The sequence below is a fragment of the Lytechinus pictus genome, chromosome 2, assembly GCF_037042905.1.
Source record: "Lytechinus pictus isolate F3 Inbred chromosome 2, Lp3.0, whole genome shotgun sequence".
In the NCBI taxonomy this organism is placed as follows: domain Eukaryota; kingdom Metazoa; phylum Echinodermata; class Echinoidea; order Temnopleuroida; family Toxopneustidae; genus Lytechinus; species Lytechinus pictus.
Genome location: NC_087246.1, coordinates 3,889,143 through 3,905,052, shown reverse-complemented (window position 1 = coordinate 3,905,052; position 15,910 = coordinate 3,889,143). Strand labels below are relative to the sequence as shown.

Below are 15,910 nucleotides of genomic sequence, written 5' to 3'. Positions count from 1 at the left end.
TCTGCTTGACTTAACACCTGAAAATATATTGTCACCATTACCGAAGAACTGTTTTGGGGTTCAACTTCATCCTTGGTTCATTTGTACATGAGAGTGACGATGATCTCCATGGATTTTTAGGTCTCAAAGGTCAGAGGTCATTTGAAATAGGTGTGTAAGATATTATTGATATGGCAATTGCAGGAGCAGAAGCTTCACCTGTGCAGTTGAGAATCCATCAAGTCTAAATAGCATGTGTATCCAAATCATTTTATACAACATCCAAAAAGTTAACTAAATAAGTAAGGATGGATATAAAAATGCTTTCAAGGTGAGGTTAAATTATGAAAGGTTACTACAGACATTGAGACCAGATTAAAAAATGATAAAACTCATGCCCTATAGAAGACATTTATAACAAATAAGAAATTTTAGCTAATCAAATGGCATGATTGCAGTATCTTACACATTAACTTTAAGTTTCATGAAACAACCTTACATAAACACACTAGTTTCCTTTTTCTTTTTTTTAACAATAAATATTAATAGACTAAAATTAATTCAACATACCAGGTAGATAAATCAAGAAATGGCTGGAGGGAAAGGGACTTATCAAAGCCAGTTTGGTGAAGTGTATTTCCACCCATCAATGATAGGTTTACAGCAAGGTGGCTTCATCAGTGCCATTTCAACTCACCGGGGATGACTAAGATGCCTTGTTAAAAACAAACAATGGTAATGGTTGATAACACAGAAGCATGCATCCTTAAAACTTTACCTGATCAATGTGGTGGCCCGGTGACAGGTGTTCTATACCACATGCAATCAGACGTGTGATTTTTAAGTGAGACGTAAATCTTTGTGAAACACCCCCAAGAATCCAACCTAGGGAGTTCCAGAAATTTATGTCAACTGGCCGATTAAATTGATTCGGTCTCAGTTCCAACAAACTGCTTGAATCAAAAGTATTCTGAATGGGCCATGTTGGTACATGCCTGATGATGACATAGTGTTCAAGATATCGCTTTTCACAGTGAGTCATTCTTGATGATAGAGCAAACTACCTAACATCATCCGCATAGTAAAGCAAGGTGACATTGCATGCAAGAAGAGGAACTCACTACATTAATATTTTGTAAGAAGTCAAGGAGAGATGGTTCTTCCTTCAAGATCTTAGCGAAGGGATCTTACCCTATGAATCATCCTTAAATTCAAAGATAAAATGAGAAGATGCCACATACACCTTTGGTTGAAGGTCTTACTGTTTTGATAACTTTCAAGATTCAAGGAGACCTTGCTTAAAGATTTGATTCATTCCTAAGAAGTCAAGGAGATGTTGCTCATCCTTGGAAACTTTGAAGATACCTTCATCTTTTCCTTGGTTCTTTGACCTGGACGACGTACCTCTGTGCCACATTCAATGCCGGTGAGTAGCCATCTGCATAGGAGTTGTCCTCAAATAATACCGAGTAGTCATCAATAGGCTGTAATGAGAGTAAATAGATAAAAGTCATCAGTACACAAACATTGGAGTTCACTAAACTGTTGATTTGAAGGATTGGACGCATGGAAGATGTAAAAAACATATCAGATTTTTTTTCCATTTTTAGATATATACAGACAATGCTTTTTTTATTTTATACAGGCAATGTGAAAATCTATATCCATCAATATCTCTAAGGGATGCATGATTGGAAGAGATAATGTTGATTTTGATGGTGGCATTTGTGATGATGGAGTGGTAGCAGGCCAAGGTGAGGAAGTTGATGTAATGGTTCTTGTGCTGTAGATGATGATGATGATGATGAAGATAATGGAGGTGATGATGATGAAGATGATGATGAAGATGATGATGGTGATGATGATGATGACGATGATGGTGATGATGGTGGTGAAGGTGATGATGATGTCAGTGGTAGTGATGGTGGTAAAATAAAGATAATAACGCTGGAACCAAAATAGCTGGGAAAAAGCTTAATTCAAACAATTCCAGAACCTGTAACTAAAAAGGAAGTGAACTTTTTGAAAAATAAGCTTTAACTGTCACAGACTAGCACAAATTTTATACCAATGAGCACTCACCCCTTCTGGTGGTCGCTCTACTAATGCTCTATAGAAACATGTCGTTTGGGGGTACAATGCCATCACAAGCTGTAAAGTAGACAAAAGACAGAAACATTGATGATTAGAGACTAGATATCAATTTTCTTTTTTTTTATTCTAAAAATCCTATGTAAATTTGTTTTCTCATAACTGTATTGTTATTTTTACTTTTACTAATGAAAATCTTTTAATTCCAGGTTTTTTGTTTATCTGAAAAAGTGTTGCCTATTAAAAAAAACAATAAAAAAAGTCCCAAAACAAATAAATTAAGTAAAAAAATAAATAAATACAAGAAATCATTTTGAAATCAGAGTCGACACAAAATATTAGTTCTTCTATAGCTTTATTTATAGAATTACAGCAAATCATGTCATGCTAAGTTAGCATAATTAATTAAAAACAAATTTGAATAATTTTAGAACAATCAAATACACAATTTTGTACATTACAATATAGGTGACGTACATATAGATTTTTGTCGATTATGCAATCAACAGGCGAGGTATTTGAGACCTCTAGCCCCCCCCCCCCCCAGCCTTCTAGCCTACAAAGTACTGGATTGAAATTATAAATCCTATATTGACATTTAACATTCACTAATCCCTGATTGGGCTTCAAGTACATAAGATTTGACCATCTGTGTTGATATCTCAATGATTTATTATTGGGCAGACTTTTGCATCAAATATTAATAAGATATTGGAAAGTTATGTAGACAATCTACTAATCACCCTCAATTGATATACATTCTGAAACAATAAAAGTGAAATGCAATCATCATACCATTCCCTTCTTAAATAAAGCTTCTTGGTTTGTCTCCGGGTTGGCTTTCATCAAAGGAAGAGGGACTATTCTCCGTCTTGATAATAGATGCCTCCTGATTTACAAAGTGAGAGAAAGAATAGGAAACAAGAGAGAGGGATAAAGAAAGATACAGAGGGAGGGAGGAATGAAGAGAGAAAAAGATTGTGAGAGAGAAGTAATCACTTTGGTCACCAACTGGTAATCCAGTACAGTCAACCAGTCATCCAGGTTTTAAATCTAGCTTAGTCCACGACTACGGGGATGTCCGTATTCATCTCACACAGAGATCATCCTCATCCCTCCCTCCATATTACTTTATATCCTACATAGCTTAAATCCTGTTTAGTGATTGGTTCAAATACCATCAGTGACCAAATATATTTCAACTATGATGTTGCGTGATGTCAGACCTCGATATAATTTTCGCCATACCAATATTCTGACGTCATTATTTCAGAAAACTGGATATTTAGCTAAACTCTTGGGCGCATCGGTCAGCGAGCTGTCTGGCCCGGGCAAGTCCTGCGATGCATCGTCGCAGGCACCAATCAGCGTTCTGCTGAGCACGGTGGCTTGGAGAAAAGTAGGTCATTCAACGCAATTAACTGGATTCTGCAAGCTCAACGCATAGATTTTGGTTCTAAATTATCAAAAGTAGGATATAAAACAAATATATCAGGCGTTTCCTTCGAAAACATAGTGGAAAAGTGGAATTATAAATCCTCGGTTGGACTGGCAAAACTACTACGTAAAAATAGTAATTGCCATACCAACCTCGGATGAATAATTCCACTATACTTTCTTGTAGCCTGATATATTTGTTTACTATTCGGTGCATCTTCCACCCTCAACCCAACCAGCCTAATATCCTCCAAAACTTGTTTCTGTCGCGTCTTCTTCGGTCATCCCCTTCCACTCACTTGCCATCTCATCATAGAGAAACATTCCTCCTCCACTCTCGCTCTTCCACTTTTGCGGGGCTTAACCACAGATAACTCTCAAAACTTGTTTTTCAAAACCATTACGATTGACGTCATTCCATCTTCTTACCCAGTTCCTCCTTCATAATTTCTCACCCTATAAGATATCTGGTGGCAGTGTTTTAATAACAAAAAATCTGCAGTGAATCCTGCACAATCTTTAGTTTATAGGCAGCTGCAACCATTGTGTACAGTCTACTGCATCTGACGTATTGCTGACATTTCGCAAAACAGCATCGGACTCATAAGGCAAAGACAAGAATTGCAGCCTTCGCCTAGATTATAGGCTAGGGCAGAATTGGATACACATAGTTTTATGGATATACATTATATCTAGTAACACTTACACACAAATAAATATATCTACACTGGCTTTTCTTGTCACTTACTCTTTGCCTTCCTCATCGATGTCATCCACCTCATATTTATTGGTGCCCGAGTTGAAAGAAATAACTTCTGCAAGAATCCAGTTTTCATCACCATCACTCCCTCTCACTCTGGCTGCAATATAATCACCTGGTTTAGATATGTAGCTAGACTCGGCTGGTATAGCACCACACAGAGGAGGAGGTTTTCTGTCAAAAATAGAATAAATAAATGTTTTTATGTAAATGTGGAAAAGGTAGTGATCCTTTTATACGTAATGTTCATGTTTTAAATCCGTAATTGTTCAGTCACATAGGGGGAGGGCTATATGAGTGGTGAATCTAGACAGGTTGAACACAATACCATTCCAGGGAGCATATCATTCTTGCAGTTTGCCTCACATAACTGCTTTCAAGAGTTCAGGGATTTTTAATGAAGGCATGCCAAATAAATAATTGAATAGATTCCATAGTTTTGAGATTATGTTAGTCTTGCACTGCTCAGGAGTAGGGGAGAAATGGGCTTTGAATAACATATTTTTTCTCTCCATTTTTGCTCAGATCAGTGAGTATCATCAATTGCAATAAAACAAACAAATTTGACTTGATACTCATCTTTGCAGCACTTACTCTTGCTCTGTACGTCCTATCCACAGCGGTAATGTGATGGCAGTCTGTTGCAGCATGTTCATTAGTACCCCTCTCCTCATAATTTTTCTTGGTCCATCAGAGTCAGAATGATGACCAGCACTCCTTGCCTGCAGACGTTGCTCGTTACGTATGTTCTTAATATCTGTGATCTTCTCCAATGATTTTCTATATAATCTACAAATGAAGGAAAATAAAAGTAAATAAAATAAAGATACAGCTAAATTCAAATCTTATTCATCAACTTGATAAGGTGCATTCATGCTATTACTCTATTCATTTTAATTTCATTAACGTATTCGTTTTCATTTTTTTTCTTTCATTTTCTTTTTTTTCCCTTCAATTTCATTATTTTTTATTTTTACAATTTTTATGCTACTTATTTATTTTTATTCTTTATTTATTTCTATTCATAATTTCCAATTTGTAATTTATTCTTACTATTATTATTTATTCAATTACATATATTACAATTAACTATTTTTTTTTGTTCTATACATCTATTAAATCATTTGTATATAATTAATTTATTATTCGTTTGTCATCTAACTTTTTATCTATTATCTATTTACTTATTCATTTGTTTGATTTTATCATTATTGTTTTTATTATAAAAATTATTATTACATTTATTATTATCATTTCTGTTACAATAAATGTTTTGGGGGGATAGTTGTATAGTTGTATTAAAAAGTGTCATTTGAACACTTGTCACTGATTATTGGGCTAGTTAAGGTTACATTTACTGTTTCGATTTAAAAATCTTAAATTTACCAATAAAAATAATTATGAGAAGAAGAAATAATCAGTTGTCTCACGATGGATCAAATGTTGTTGGAGAGCGTAAGACAACTGATTATTTCTTCTACTCAATCCATCACCACGATGAACCTCTTCCACATCAAAAATAATTTTTCTTGTGAATCAAACAAACAAAAATAACATACTCTGCTTCATTTTCTGCATCTGACAATGCAGACTGGTAAAGGCTACGTAGTTTGGTACGATAGTAAGGTGATATCTTCTGACTTTGATTAATACTCTCTTGTGTCTTTGTGATCAATCCTAAATTTGCCTCACTCCTTTCCTTGCCCTGTAAAATAATAGAAAGAAAAAATTGATTTCATACTTTCAGATTTTATAATGCTGTGTAGTCTTTTTCCATTGGTATTTGGCCAATAATAAATATCAATGTATACACTGTAGGTCTATAGCATCTTAGTATATTTACATATTATCTTAGGTACAGTGTATTTTCAGTTAACATAAAGTACCATACATATATTTCCATAAAAAAATTACTTTGAGCAAGGCTCCCTAAAGACAATGTCCTGTAAATAGTTATCTCTACCAATTACCGTTTTTCACTCACTGACTTCACTTTAAATTAATAAATTGAAGTTTATAAGTAAATGCTCATCTGTTCAGGTTTATTTTGCTCATGACATAAACAACATCTCTGATTGTCTTGTCTTTTCTTACATCTTTTATGTTATCACAGTGAGATACCATACCTCATCTCTGACATACCCATTTCTTTTGTCAACTAATCAAGAGTTTAGTACGAGTAAATCAACCAAAAGAAGGGTCTCTTCTGTAAAAATATTAGGCACATTGTTGTCATGAGGTGTAATTTCCCTTGAGCCCATGATGCTTATGGCACACAATAGCATGCAAGCATAAGCATTGCTTATGATTCTCCCTGGCATGGCAATTGTGAAAAGGAAACCATCATTTTTAATTCGATCTAAAAATTACCAAAAGTCTGCAAATCTATCATTGAAAGGTGTCCTCTTGTAAAACAAGATGTTCTTGCAAGAACCAGCAAGAAATAATTCTTGTTATCAAGAGAAAACACACATTCAACATTGAAATACAATATCCCCTAACTGTCAGTTTTATTTACAAGGCAGTTAACTTAACAAAGATAACGTAATTGTGTGCCCTATTCAGATTTATATATAGCTTTGATATCGTGCTTGCTCAGTAAAAGATACAAGGAAAGATATTAGAATTTTGAGAAAATGGATTAATTCAACTCTGAATATAATAATATTTGTATTCAGACAAATTACAGAATATGGGATCTGGTGACAAATATCAGAAAAACTTTTATACAATCCCCCAAACTCCTCAAATCTTTTAAATTTATACAATTATAGGACTTGCAAAATGTGTATTACAGTGGTTGGCAGAGCAGTGAAAGCATCTGAGATGTTTGTGTTGATATTGAACTCACCTTATGTGTGTCTTTGACAAGACGATATAGCTCAGCTAGCATCTCCTGTATGGATGCTGAACCTGTCCCTACATGTAGTACATTGGTTTTACTGCTTTCTCCCGTCTTCTCTTCCTCTGGTTTGGGCTCTGTCTCTGTCCCACTCCCTCCTGCACCCTCAGACTGAGGAGTCTTGCCTGGAGAATCCATGTTTGGTTCTGGGGATATGGAGCTGGGAGCCATCACCTTTTCATCCTTGCTAGAGGCCAAGGGTGTGCCCCCGGACGATTTCCCTCTTCTCATCTTCATGAGTGGAGATTTGTTAAAGACAATTACCAGCGTATAATGAAAAAATTGCCAGCTACCCAAGCGTACTCTAGGTATTAATTTGTAATCTGTGATATGCTGAGGAAGAACAAGCAAAAAAGAAAGAGAAATTTATTGCGGGGAGCAGTTCTTGGAGTAACTTCTTTTCTTATGGATCTTAAATCAATCAAAATTCTGTAATCATAACATGACTATGCTGAAATATAGTTAAGATTTATCAGACATTTTCAAATACTTTTATAAAATAATATTTTTCAACTTGATAGACTACACCCCTAAAAGAGAGAAGGAAATAACTGTTGTTATTGATTTTTATTTCCAATCTACTCTTAAACAGCACAAGCTCATGAAAATAATAAGTAGTAATTTCTGTGATAGTAAATAAAAAGTTAGCCGGAGTACAAAATGAAATAGTAGTTTTTTAATAAATGTAGTATCCCTTAACTCATTGAGTGCTTCGTGCACGCTACGTATCCAACTATAACATGCCACACTCGTGCTCGCACGCCTACTATTGATTGCTTTGTGCTTGCATTGTTTCCTACCCTCGCCTGCTTCGTGCATGACTGCGCACATTCGGAATTACAATCATTGTTACGCCGTTTTGCATTGTATTGCGCATCGCATGCACGCCGTAATTAGCACTATTGTGTGCAGTGCGAACTCTGCTTTCTGACAGATCAACTTACTCACGCGGTTTACATTAGACTTTTTCGAGTATTACTACATTTTTTACAAGATATGGCTCCGCCTCCAAAAGGGAAGAGACCTAGGTTTTTTTATCCATACAAAACACTCCACAAAATGGAACTACTTGATACAACTCATATTTTAACGGTAAAGATAATAACCAATCCATATAATGAGGACACCATTATAAGGGGTATGAAATTTCCTACAACTTTACACAATATTTTGTGGATAAACTAATCGTTAGAGAGTTACAAGCAATTGTAATCATGACTATTGAAAGGAGTGAATACGACTCGCGATCCCAAAATCAATGTGGCACAGGGGGGTTTTGTGGCTGGCACAGGGGATTAGCATTGGATTAGCACTGTGGCGTTGGGTTAGTAGTGTGTATGGCATGTTAAGAGTTAACTAGTCTCTGAATATCAATTTACAAAAAAAGAGAGTATCCTAAATAAACAAGACACAATGTATATCTACTCCTCATATGGATAAAAATGTCTTGTGTTTTAAAGTCTGGCCAAGTTAGAAAATAGCAATTGTGATGATCATTTTCCAATTAAATTTATCATTTATTTATTTACATTAGCTTGGAAGGAAATACATTATGATTGTCTTTTCGTGCAGTTTCATTTAAACCCATTATTATCAGCTTGGTTATATCAGTTTGTCGCATAAATTTCATTAAATAAAATATATTATGCAAAATCATTTCTCTCCCTTAATTTCAAATGTCCATGCATGTGTTTGGCTTATTTACTTAACTTAATTGTGAACTGTTAATTAGTGTAATTGATATGCATACAACAACAGAAAATCATTTGTTTTTCTACCATGTTACAAGATTAAAACTGCAAAAGTCTGATCCGATGTAGCATTAACTTATAACACCATTTTATGTGCAGCAGGTCTAACTGGAGAAAAACGCATTTGAAAATTCATATTTACATTGATGTCTGTGTAACAGGTAGCATTTAGTCATGTGAAGGAAAAGAAAGGTATTTTGGGACTAAAAACTTTTTTTTTTTTACAGAATGGTAATACCTGTAACACATAAAAGAATAATTTTTTGACCATTTTTATTCTGTTCGGTCAATAGGACCACTTTTTGACATGCGACCAAGAGGTATGATAGTATTCCTCATTCTCCCCAGTCACATTTTCTTTTATAATACCCACGGGCAGATCCAGCTTTCATTGAATATGAGGATGCAGCAAAAAAAATCATTCACATTAATTTCTAGATCAGCCACTAACATCTGATTTTCATTATTGATTTTTTGAGGAAATTCCTTAAAGTTCTTTATAAAGAATGAAGTTCTTGGCTTCATTTTAAAAAACAAGATAAGGTAGCTTAACATACTGTAGTGATATGAAATACAGGTGCAAGCATAGTAACTCTTGGGCATAGAGCCTGAATGAAAGTAAGTTACATGTAGGTACAATACAGGTGCAAGCATAACTCTTGGCATAGAGCCTGAATAAAAGAAAGTTATGTACAATACAGGTGCAAGCATAACTCTTGGCATAGAGCCTGAATAAAAGAAAGTTATGTACAATACAGGTGCAAGCATAACTCTTGGCATAGAGCCTGAATAAAAGAAAGTTATGTACAATACAGGTACATGTAAGCCTGTATTGTATGCCTGCACCAAGCCAGGTGTTGAATGAATAGTAAAAATTGTTGGGTTTTAGGGTGTGTCCTGGAAAAGACCCTTGATATATAAGACTGTGGGTCTAGAGAGTGGTCTAGTAAAGAGTGGTCTATTAAAGAGTAGTCCAGTACATACATATCACCAGACATGACTAAGCAACAACGAATGGAGAACAAAACACTAGGAGAAGAGTTAAAGAGAAGGCGTGACGAATGTGGAGAAGATAACTTGGTCATTTGTAGAGGACGTCTCATTACTCTTATTGTGGATGCCATGTACATGTCAGGATACATGGAGGAAACCAAGATGAGGCAGTATTAGAGGCCTCTTAATATCCGGATGTTATCTCCAGTGATACGGACACTGACGATCAGGAAAGTAATCAATGATGCATTCCACGCACCAGAGGGATGGGTAATCAAGGAATCTGTGAGTTAAAGGAACTAAGATTGCTATAAACAAATGCTGACTCTTTACCAAATAAATTTGAGGAATTAGTCCAAGATATCAAACCTGATATCATTCTAATTACTGAAGTGAAACCAAAGACTAAAAAATGTCCAGTCGGCCTTAGTTTCTTTCAACCTACCTGGTTATGTCTGTTTTAGAAATCTTGAGGCACACTGCGTTTAATACACTGGCTTCGCTGAGAGTGACAGAGGTGGATTTGTTGAAGGATTACGTTTAATCTTGTTGTTGTAATATGTAACAACATGCAAGCACTAGTAGGATGTGTCTAAAGGAGCACTGCCAGCACAGCGGAGAATAACACTCGACTTACTAGCTATTTGCCAATATATCAGAGAGGAAGGGAGACATGATTGTGATAGCTGGAGATTTTAATTACCCAGACATTCAAGTGGGAATTGTGGCATGCTCCTGGGATAGATAGTAATCCTGCAAGACTCGTTTTGGATTCACTTAAGGACGTTTTTTGTGCCAGCGTGCCTCAGACTTTACAAGGCATTGGCAAGATCGGAACCCTTGTACTTTGGACTAGATAGTTACTAACAGTGAGAATTTAGTATAAAGTGATATAGAATTTCTACCACCTCTGGGATGTACATGTAGTGATCATTGCTGTTAACTGACTAAGTTGAAAGTGCCAGTTAATAGGGAAAAGACACAAAAACATTAGCTTTTAGACTTGACAAAGGAGATTATGAGAAATTCAATCAGTTGATTATGGAAATTCCATGGAGCACAATGCTTGAGCCTATGTCATGTGTTGAGGCCTGGGAGAGTTTTCAAAGCTTTTTTGAGACATGTGCTAAAGAATGTGTTTCAGAATCAAGGTAATGCTCTAGTAAGAGGTCGGTTAGAAAACGGTATATCACCTCGGCATCATTACAACAATCTAAGAGAACAAAGAAGGCATGGAAAACATATGTATCTTCAGAATATGATTTAGACGATGTTAAGTATGCCAAAGAACAAAATCATTTTTAAAAAGGAAGCTCATGAGACAAGATTGCATTAACTTTGATGAGAATTTGGTGCGGAATATTCCTGCTAATCCAAAAGATTTCGGGAAATATGCTAATAGGAAATTGAAAAAAGAAAAAAGCTGGAGTGAACGATTTGATTGTTTCGCAAGGAATAGTGTTATCTGCAAACAGAGAAAAGGCTGAATTGTTTAATGGATTTTTAACAAGTGTATTTAAGAGAGAAGATACAACCTACATTCCAGAGCTGCAGAATAAACATTCTGGGTCATTCTCAAAAAAATGTTACAATTCACAAAAAACGTGTCTCGACTATCTTATGGCCGCTAGCTTCACAACCTTGAACATTTTCTACAAAAATATTATCAAGACAATGACATTAATAGACTAGCTCCACAAAGCATATGCGACCAGTGACTAGTAAAGCTCTAATTTTATTACAAAAGCCTTTTATTTTTGCTTTTTATTAAAATCGACACTGTCTCTGGTCAGTTTTAGATTTTAATATCATTCTCTTTTATAAGTAGTCTGTATTTCTTACCTACATTAATGTCTGGTGAGGGCAGCTTGGTGTAAACGTCTGACATATTGCGTTTATCCTAGTATTTGATGATCACTTTGTGATTATTTCTACTTTTAACTTTGTCCCAAATTCATTTTAACCTCCGTAACGAATACTGCCACAAGTTTTTCCCCCTTTCAAACTGACTGATATTATATGATAATGTGTCTGCAAGTAGAGTGATATTCATTAATAGATAACATCCGTAACGCACCTTAAGAAAATATGCACTTTGGCAGTTCTGTTATACCCCTTTTCCACTAGGGCCAGGACAGCGTCAGGACAAGGCGCGGAATGTAATAATTGCAATCCGCGACCCTTCCGCAACCTGTAAGGACATTCCTGGGAGTGTCCGCACGCTGTCCTAAACCCTTCCCGGTGTTCGGGAAATCAAAATTTGTCCGCATCCAATTTTACCCCTTTTCCACTATGGCCAGGACAGCGTCAGGACAAGGCGCGGAATGTAAAAATTGTAATCCGCGACCCTTCCGCAACCTGTCCGGACATTCCTAGGGGTGTCCGCACGTTCTCCTAAACCCTTCCTGGTGTTCGGGAAATCAAAATTTGTCCGCATCCAAATTTTGGTCGAGACCAAAGTTTGGACGCGGATTTTGAATTCCTGACACCTTCGGGACCCTGTCCTGACGATGTCCTGATGATGTCCAGACCTTCCTAAACCCTTCCGCGTGTTCCGGAAACCATCCGCGATCAGGTCAGCTTCACGAAGCAAAGAATGATGACATGCGGAATGATGACATGCGGAATGTGTCAGGAACATGCGGACTAGAATAAGAAGGCAAGAGGAATGTGTTAGGAATGCGCGGACAGGAGTAAGAAGGCAAACGGAATGTTTCAGGAATGTGCGGATATGCAGTGAGCGAGTTGACGAAAGCAGCCAGCAGTGGTCATTGTAAAAAGAAAAGAAAAAGAAAGAGGCAGCGTATCAAAATTTAAGACGACAAAAGGGCAAAAGGGAAGAAGAAGAAATGGGCACTTCTTGGTTAGATAGGGGACTTAATCGTGATTTTTTTTTCACACCATAAACTTTGAAGAGGGTGCTCACTACGGTTGATAGTTTGATATTATGATGTTTAAACAAGTAAACAAATTCAGCAAGTAATGGCCAAATGCTGATATTATTATGGCACCTTTTGAAACGTCAACGCTGGTACATTTTTAATAACATTTTTTTTTTTTTTTTTCATTCGATGGACTATATTAAAATCATGAACAATACGGTAGATGCATTATCCTGCTAATTAGATGATATGATAAGATGACATATGTGATACATCATGGGGTGCGTTTCCATATAAGAATATAACACTGTTCTGACATGTCAGGCGAAAAGATATATTTTTCCTCTCATTCATTCGTATGAAGGCATAAAATATGGACATGATGGATGAATTTCGATTTGAAAAAAAAGGAAATATTGTAGCCTATGTAATAGGAATAACTACTTTGAAAATTGTATTTTGATGACGAAACACTTTTATATTCTCGCCAGCTCTCGAATGGGTCAAAATCAAGGTTGTTTTGGAAACAAGTGCTTTCTCATTTGATAACTTGACGATAACTTCTTTGTATATCGGGGGGTTGTCCGCATATTATTCTGATTATCCGAGTCCTTGATTTTACCTCTCAAGACGTTGTCCTAAGTTTGTCCGGCTTTGTCCTAATACGATCTGCATGCTGTCCGCGCCAAACGCCGAAAAAAATATTCAGACATTGCTGTCCTAAAACACTCCAAAGACATTCCCAGGAATGTCCTAGGACAAAACGCAGACAGTCCTGGTTATGTCCTCGGACAAGTTCATTTGCATAATCTTTTTCGGGATTTGGTGCGGACAGCATGCCGAAATGACAAAAGTTGCTTCCGCAAGCCTTCCTGGTCTTGTCCGCGCCCTAGTGGAAAACCGCCTTTAAGGATTCAGTATTATATAGGATAAGAGACACCTTTCATAATAAATACAGTTTTCAAAGGTAGGGCTGCTAAATAAGGACCACGTTGGACCGTAAAGCATAAAAACATTAACCTCCGTAACGCATTAACTTCCGTAACATTTTTTCTTGAATATGCTACAAATTTGTGCTTTACTGAATCACTCTGGATCATACAGATATAAAATACCCTCCACCCAGGTACCCATAAAAATCATAGCTATTCATCCTTGTCAAATTATTATTACACAGCTTATTTTCAACATCACTTTGAAAAGAGAGAAAATTGCCAACAAAAGCAATTTCCCGAGAATTATTTACGATAGTTAATGCTTTTGGAAATTGAAATAATTCATACTACAAATTTTGAATATTGGCATCTACTGTAGAACTAAAAATTTATAATTTCCTTTGCTATTTAAGTTCTTTAAGTAATTGTTACGGAAGTTAATACACTTCTCTGCTGTACTTTGCTGAGATTGATAGTACGAATCTAGTTCCAGAACAGGTGTCATGGCTTTGTCTAATGCTGAAGTCGGCAGAAACGGTGGAAAGGGAAGAAGGAGAAACAATTAAGCTTTCATGGACAAGGAAAGAAAAACTTTTTGCAATGACTCATGAGGAGGATTAATATATCAACAATCACAAACGTGAGCGCGAAGCGCGACCTAAAACTTTTGTATAGTCCAACCTGAAAAGTTGACATTCTAAGCATTCTTTTTTAAAATATCAGGATGTTATCTGAATAAACTATTAATACGAGTGCAAAGTGCTAAGCTGAGTTTTTTTTCGTATTCTGACTGAAAGCTTGACATTCTAAACACTCTTTGTACCAATTACAAGAATGGGTATCTTAATTGATGCGACTGAAAATTTTTATATTTTGATCTTAAAAAAATAATTTATGGACGTTTTAATATGAGAACAAGATATATAGCCAATAAACAATTATTGCAAATGTAAAACGTGCGCTTTTTGAGGTTTAGACCCCAAAACGGGACATTCTATTAACATTTTGTAATCATAAAAAAAGGTGGATGTCTTGCTAAGGAAATGATGCGCAGCGAGTGCGATGCGCGAGCTGAAAATATGTGTCATTCCAATATGAAAGCCAGACATTTTAAGCACGCTTTCACATAAAGAGGATATAAATTGAATAAAAAATAATTTCATGCAATAAAACACAAACGAACAAATGGGGATTACATTTACTATATGTACACCATCAATGAACTCTTTTAATGTTCCTGAAGATATGCATAGACTTAACTGTTTCACTAAAATAATGCAAATCTTTAAAATGGCATAACTTCGTTATTCCTTGTTCGATTTTGATCATATTTGCAGTATTTTGTTTGTCTGATTATTATCTGTTCATATCATATTTTTCCCCTTTTTTTTCAGCTTGGATGACCCCTTTAATGCGCATGAACAGCGCTTAAATAATTGATATAGGCCTACTGACATAAAAACATGGAAATGGATATTTCAAACATTCACGGTTTGCTGGAATTTAGGAATGAAATACGTATTTCGATAATCAAACATTTTGGCTATTTATCATTTTTTTAATCACGAACAGGATGCGTAATTGCGTATCTCGATGAAACAAAATTTTCCTAATTTTCTTAAGCTAACAAAACAAATATTGCAGTTTGTAACTTGATTTAACTTCCGTAACAAAGATTGACAAGGTTAAATGCCACTCGAGGATTTGATGGTAAAGTATTTTGGGATTCCCAGAATTGGCCATGCATTGCTTAGGATCTTGCTTAGGATTACTTAGGGCCAGAAACTTTTAAGATGAACTACAATTCTGTGGCCAGGTTATTCGGTTTTCTCATTCCAACTATGAACAAAAACAACAACAAAAATGACAGTTGTCCGTTTGTTGGTCTGTTTTAACATTTTTTATGTGGGGGGGTGGCAAAATTAAACAATGCGTTCCACATTCATCTTTAATAAATTTTAAAAAAATGTTATACGAATACCTAAATATGGATGTTCCTAAGCTAACAAAGTAAGTATTGCAATTTGTAACTTGATTTAACTTCCGTAACGAAGATTGACAAGGGTAAATGCCATTGAGAGGATTTGATGGTAAACTATCTTTGGATTCCCATAATTGGTCATGCATAGCTTAGGATCTCAGATTCTGGATGAAAAGTTATTTTAAGGTTGCCTCATTCA

General features: G+C 35.8%; 1 protein-coding gene across 1 annotated transcript; it reads right to left on the bottom strand.

Annotated features, from left to right (window-relative positions):
- Window positions 1–135: 135 nt before the first annotated feature.
- Window positions 136–8,311, bottom strand: LOC129254985 (SAGA-associated factor 29-like). Its single transcript, XM_054893532.2, has 7 exons — window positions 7,119–8,311; window positions 5,827–5,972; window positions 4,862–5,056; window positions 4,256–4,441; window positions 2,866–2,959; window positions 2,062–2,130; window positions 136–1,463 (listed from the first exon to the last, which is right to left on the bottom strand). The coding sequence occupies exons 1-7, from the start codon at window positions 7,404–7,406 to the stop codon at window positions 1,347–1,349; spliced, it is 1,095 nt and encodes a 364-aa protein (XP_054749507.2). The 5' UTR covers window positions 7,407–8,311; the 3' UTR covers window positions 136–1,346.
- Window positions 8,312–15,910: the final 7,599 nt, after the last annotated feature.